The 6,391-nt window shown below is 55.6% G+C and overlaps 1 protein-coding gene across 1 annotated transcript; it reads left to right on the top strand.

Moving 5' to 3' along the window:
- The first annotated feature begins 2,453 nt into the window (after window positions 1–2,453).
- On the top strand, window positions 2,454–5,982 carry SOST (sclerostin). The gene is made up of 2 exons (XM_037810786.1): window positions 2,454–2,705; window positions 5,561–5,982. The coding sequence occupies exons 1-2, from the start codon at window positions 2,486–2,488 to the stop codon at window positions 5,980–5,982; spliced, it is 642 nt and encodes a 213-aa protein (XP_037666714.1). The 5' UTR covers window positions 2,454–2,485.
- Window positions 5,983–6,391: the final 409 nt, after the last annotated feature.

The raw sequence follows: 6,391 nt of genomic DNA, 5'->3' as shown, positions 1-6,391 counted from the left end.
GACAGCAGGGAGGCACGTTCTTTACCATTATGGACACTAAAACCTACTTAGGTGATAAAATTTCATAAAACTAAATACACACACACAAATAAGTATAAATAAAATTAGAGAACCTGGATAAAATTAGTGGCTTGTACCAATATACTCTTCTGGGTGTGATACTGTACTAAAGTTTTCCAAGAGATTACCATTGGGGGAACTGGGTAAAGGGTACCTGGAATCTCTCTGTATTATTTCTTACATGTGAATCTGCAATTATCTCAAAATCAAAAGTTTAGTTAAAAAATTACTTTGTACAAGTACATTCAGAGATGGCCCTACTGAGAATAGGAGAAAAATGGAAATAACCTAAACTTCCCACAACAGAAATCAGCTAAAATCCTGGGGGGTTTAACTCCAGGGAATTTTGGTTAGCTCCGGACAATGACAAGTTTGTCTACTGAGTAAATAAAAAGAACTGTCCATGAATTAGTTTTAAATGAAACAGCAGACTACATCGTGGCATGCTCTCTCTGAGTAATTTGGTGAAAAGCTTGGCTATGCATTGGCAAGGAATAATTCAGATGGATAGAGATAATTTAGAATTTCAAGTCCACTGGATTCTTCTTTATCTTTTAATATTACTTTAGTTTCAAATAAAATAAATGCTGAGCCTGCCATTCTCCCGTCACTGGCTCCTCCTTCTGTGTCCAGCAGGGGGCAGAAGTGTTCCAAGAATGGTCCCCGTAGTCTCTACTTACTGGTCCGGCAGCTCCAAACAGCAGGTGGGGCTCTAAGCATCATGTGTGTCAGGCTTCAGGACTGCCTCTTCTAAATCTAGGGCAAAAAAGCAGTTGTCTGGCCATGCTAGGGTTAACCGTCCACATTCCAGAGCAAGGGAAAGAGAGGCTGGAGGGTCACAGGCGAGGGGAGGGGTACAGAGGTCCAGCCTCTCACAGCACCACCGGCTCTGTTGGGAGAGATAGATCGCCCCCACCAATGGTCACAGCTGTTTTCATCTGCCCCGAAGGAAACTGACTTAGGAAGCAGGTATCAGAGAGGGCCCTTCCTGCAAGGGCTTCTGTCTGGCTTGTAAAACTGTCAAAGCGGCTGCATTCATGTGCCCGGTGATGGATGGTGGAAGGGAGAAGGGACAGACGGCCGCAGATGGACACAGCGGCTTGCAAGTTGAGGCAGGTGGCAAAGGCCTCATGGCAGAGGTTCTGCAGGTGGGGAGTGCTGATTCATTGCCCACTTAAAATACCAAGGAGATCTGGGCTGCAGCCCCCTTCGAGGTCTCCCTTCGGGGCCAGGGGCGGGTGAGCCATCCTCAATCCATCTCCAGTGAAAGCTTCCGCTGGCCCTCCTTTCTTTTCTTGCACCTCAGGTGTGAACCTTCCTCCCCCAGCCGCTACCCCTCACCATCCTCCTAGCTCTGCTCCAGGAGGGAGAGAGCAATTCCTTTTGGTTTCTTTGTGGCTAGTTGGGCCTGAGAAGGCTTCATGGACTACACCTCATGGGTATGCGCTAGTAAGGTCTTCTAATATAAGACTCAAAGCGATTTTTGAAAAAATGTAATGGGATGGGAGACCAGAAAAAAAATAAAAAAGATCAGCGCTAAAAATGCTGGCCTTGGCTTTTGCTAAGAAAAGGGTTCTGTGCTGTCTACTCCCAGCCACAGCCTGGCCGGGAACACATCTGCCTTGGGCACATCGGCCGGCAAGTGTCCTGGCCCAGCACTGCCTGCCCCGGTGCGCGGGATCCGTGAGGTTTCCTCCTGAGCTCCATCGCCGCAGCCTGTGGGATCTGCTTGCCCTGGACTTGTGACCGGGCTCTCCACCCCTCCACCCTCGCGGGCACCCTTGCTGTGGCCCTCAGGTTTACAGTCTCACGTTCCAGAGGATGCCAAGAGAGTCTTTCTTGGTAAGAATAATAAATTCTGAGTCTCAGAAAGCTGGACCAGTGGGATTTCTTAAAAAGCCTCCTTCTGCCTCTGCTTGGGCCTGTGGGGGCCAAGCAGACACCCCTAGGGCCATTTGTTGGGGGTGACAAGTAAATTCAGATTGAAATGGGATTGGCTGAGCTCAGTCTTGCAGAGGACTCAGCTGCAGGCTTCCTTTGTTAAGCTGGTCCAATGTTTGTTTTGAGAAACCCCAAGACCCAGAGCACATTTTGATATCTGAAAACCACAGCCTCCTGCACATGGGAGGTGCTGGAGAGCAGGCTTGGACCCTGCCTCACACACCCCCTCTCTTTGGGTCACCTGGGAGCACCAGCAGCAATTTGGAAGTTTGCTGAGCTCCAGGAGATGTCTCTGGGGAGGGCTTGCTCTGAGCACACCCCTTTCCCTCCCCCTGGGCTGAGGGAAACGTGGGACCAGCCCTGCCCCATCCTGTCCCCATTGGCTGGCATGAGGCAGAGGGGGGATTTAAAAAGGCGACCGTGTCCAGGCTGGGGACCAGAGCCTGCCTACTGGAAGGCTGGGTGCCCTCTTCTGGCTGGCACCATGCAGCTCTCCCTAGCCCTGTGTCTTGTCTGCCTGCTGGTGCACGCTGCCTTCCGTGTGGTGGAAGGGCAAGGGTGGCAGGCCTTCAAGAACGATGCCACGGAAATCATCCCAGAGCTGGGCGAATACCCCGAGCCTCCGCCAGAGCTGGAGAACAACAAGACCATGAACCGGGCAGAGAACGGAGGGAGGCCTCCCCATCACCCCTTTGAGACCAAAGGTATGGGGTGGAGGAGAGACTGTGTAGCACAAGGGACCTGGGGAGGTGGCCGGGTTGGTTTAAAAACTTCTCTTTGGGTGGCTCTGAAGACAGAGGTAGACTGTCAGCTTCTGCCAGCACTGGTGCCAGGTTTGTCTTGCCCAGAGGTAGGGGAAGGATGGCATGGCAGAGCAGCCCTGGAACTCACGGGCAGGGGGTTGAGGCTGACAGGGGGCTATCAGCGAGTGCCTGGGCAGGAAGGGGGCCAAGGTGGCTGAGGGGACAGTGTTGACAAGGACTCAGGATGTCAGAAGAGGGAAAGTTTCAAAGAATCCCCTCCTGAGAAGACAGGAGCCAGGTCCAGCTGCTGGAGCCACTGCGGAGGGGACGAGGGAAGGGAGCCTGGCATCTGTGGCACACACTGACCACACCCCACGTGCCCACCTCATGAATGCCCCATGAGGTCAACCCCTAGCTTGAAGGTGAAATGGAGGCTCCAGAGGTTCAGTAACTTGGTCTTGAGCGGAAAGCTGAGATTTGAACCCGATTTGATCCAACTCCAAGACAGTCCAGATGGGGAAGTGTGTGTGTTGGGGGGAGGGGTGTTGGGGACTGAGAGCTGGAGCAACCTCCACCCCACCCCCCACAAAGCGGCCAAACGAGAAGCCAGGGGGGCCTCTTCAGCCCCCTCTGCCCACAGTCTGCCTGGTGACCTGGCCCTTCAAGGAATGGGAGTTGTAGATGCAGTTTCAGCATCTGACACGGGTGGCAGCTGAGTCCAGGGCCTGGAGGGCAGGTGGCATTCTCTGTCCAGGAAGTGGACTTAGTGGCACCATTCTGTCCTGAGCCCTCAACCCGGATACAGCCTTGCCTTATTCCTGGGGAGGGAGCCTGGCCTGGGTGGGGAGGGTGAGGAGCTGATGGCCCTGGTGGAGGCCCTGTCTGAGTTCCCGGTCAGGTCTGCACAGAAGAGCCCCTGGGGAGGGAAGGGGGCATGGGCACAGCTGGCTCTGCAGCTGGCAGGAATGACTGGAGGGCTGGAATGACACTTCAGAATGAAGGCCTCATTGCCCTCTGGCCACTGTCCAGTAGGAGAGGAGCCCCCTGCCCAGGATCCTGCATCCCACCCTTCCGTCCCTCCCAACCAGCCAGGATTGTGGGGCTTGGGGGAGGTAAACTGAGTGGCGGCTGACCAAGACCCTGAGGCTTCAAAACAGGAGGGCAAGAGTGCCCCCCATCCCCAGTCCAGGCAAGGTCAACTGGGCTGGAGCGGCTGTTCCAATGGCTATACTATAGGTGACCTGCGTCCAAAATGGCCACCTTCCTGGGTGAGAGGCCACAGGTTCTGAGAAAGCCAGGAGCTCAAAACAAAGTCATCCCCTGCAGAGGAAGTGCCTGACCTGGAGGCACTATTCTTGGAAAGCCCAAAATGCCTCCTTCCCTGGGCAAACAGGCTGCTCCCACACACCACCCCTGCAGCCTCAAAGGGTGAGGACACCAAACCAGATTGGAAACCAGAACGTGATCTCCCCTGCTGGGCTCACTCTCCAGAGCCTGGGGGCTGGGGGCCAGGGACTGGGAGCCTGGTTTTCTCTGCCTCTAATCTGTTTCTGGCATTTTTCAGCCCTATGTGTCACACTGGAACTGTCCCCACGACATCCTTGGAGGTGGACAGGTGCTCTTGTCAGGACAAGCTGTTTAAAAAGCTCCCACATTTCTAAGCCCCAGGAGACGAAACGATTGAGATGTCGGGGGGAGGCAGCAGGCCAGGCCTCAGAGCCCAATCTCCCTCACCAGGGAGCAAACCTGCCCTGTAGCCCATTCAAATGACACCGATCAAGAGATATGCCCAGCAGACTGCCTGGTACACAGTGCGTGCTTAATAAATGCTGTGACAGCTGAATCTGTAGGTTTTTGGTTAGAGCCTCAGGCCCCCCTCTGGTAGGAAAGCAACTGTAGCAAAAAGCAACCTCATATCCCCACCCAGCCCAGCCTCTCACCAGGGCTTGGGCACTCAGATTTCACCTTTGTAGGAGCCCTGAGGTGCTAAGTTTCCAGGGAAATGGAGCCAGGACACCCAGCTGCATGTCTACTGCATGCCTTTGGGGAAGTCCTTTTCCCTCTCAGAGCCTCAGTTTCCCCATTGGTAACCAGGGGTTGGACACACTGCCTTTGGCTCCTTTCAAGTGTAATAGATTCTTATCCCAACCACCTCCCTTTCCAGCCCCCTGCGTCACAGCAGATGCCCCTGATTTATTAGTTTCAATTAACCCCTACTCCTGTCTCCATCCTCTATCCACGCCTCCTAAGAGAAATGAAGTTTGGGAGCTCTCAGAGCCATGCAGAGTGTGGCTAGTACCTACCCAGCCCCAGCTGGAGACTCCGTGCACAGCTGTGGCTGGCTGGCTGTAGTCAGGAGAGTAATAAAAATACATATTAACTCTAACACTTCCATCCCTTACTATGTGCCAAACAATGTCCCCGGCATCCTGTATGTAGCAGATTAACTCATCTAATCCTTGGGACAATCTGTTGGGCAGATAGGAAGCACAGAGATATTAAGCAATTTTCCCAAGATCACACAGGTAGTAAGTGAAGGAACTGGTATCTGAACCAATGGCATCGTTTGGTATTTGAGACATTGGCTCCAATGTCTCAGCCACTGAAGCTGGACTGGGGGAGAGGACAGGCCGGGAATCTTTATACCAGCCCCAGAGCACCTGGGACCTTCCTACAATAGATCCCCAACGGCAAAAGCGTCCGGAAAGGGGAGGGTACGGATTCGGAAAACGTGGAGATGGGTGGAGAGAGCCGGGAGGGGGCGGCCAGGACTCAGCATCTGCGCTCGCGGGGCTCACGCGCGCCTCTCTCCGCAGACGTGTCCGAGTACAGCTGCCGCGAGCTGCACTTCACCCGCCACGTGACGGACGGGCCATGCCGCAGCGCCAAGCCGGTCACCGAGCTGGTGTGCTCGGGTCAGTGCGGCCCGGCACGCCTGCTGCCCAACGCCATCGGCCGCGGCAAGTGGTGGCGCCCGAGCGGGCCCGACTTCCGCTGCATCCCCGACCGCTACCGCGCGCAGCGGGTGCAGCTGCTGTGCCCCGGCGGCGCGGCGCCGCGCGCGCGCAAGGTGCGTCTGGTGGCCTCGTGCAAGTGCAAGCGCCTCACCCGCTCCCACAACCAGTCCGAGCTCAAGGACTTCGGGCCCGAGGCCGCGCGGCCGCAGAAGGGGCGGAAGCCGCGGCCCCGCGCCGGGGGCGCCAAGGCCAATCAGGCGGAGCTGGAGAACGCCTACTAGATCCCGCAGCGCCCCGCCTCTCCACCGGGCCCCCCCGCGGAGGCTCTCCCCTGTCGGTCCTCTGCGCGTGGTGTGATTGTATTTTATTTTAAAAGCCTGCAACCGAGGGCAGGGGCCTGAAATCTTCCTGGCTTCGGCGGGAGGGAGCTACGGAATTCCGGGTGCAAGCCAAGCTCCCCCCTCCCCCAGCTCGGTGAAGGGGTCCCGCAGTGCAGGGGGTGGGAGTTGAGAGTTTCAGACACTGAGCCAAGCGGCCTCGCTTGGCTGGTCCCACTTCAGTGGAGGCGGGGCTGGAAGCATTTTCACAGCCCGGGGTTTTAAGGGAGTGGTGGGGAGAGCAAAAGATCCTGGGACCGGTTAAGAAAGTTGGATAGGATTCCACCTCTACTTCTCCACCCCATCAGAAAGC

This window comes from Choloepus didactylus, chromosome 18, assembly GCF_015220235.1.
Source record: "Choloepus didactylus isolate mChoDid1 chromosome 18, mChoDid1.pri, whole genome shotgun sequence".
In the NCBI taxonomy this organism is placed as follows: Eukaryota; Metazoa; Chordata; class Mammalia; order Pilosa; family Megalonychidae; genus Choloepus; species Choloepus didactylus.
The sequence above is the reverse complement of the archived record's forward strand: the minus strand, read 5'-3'. Positions and strand labels throughout refer to the sequence as shown.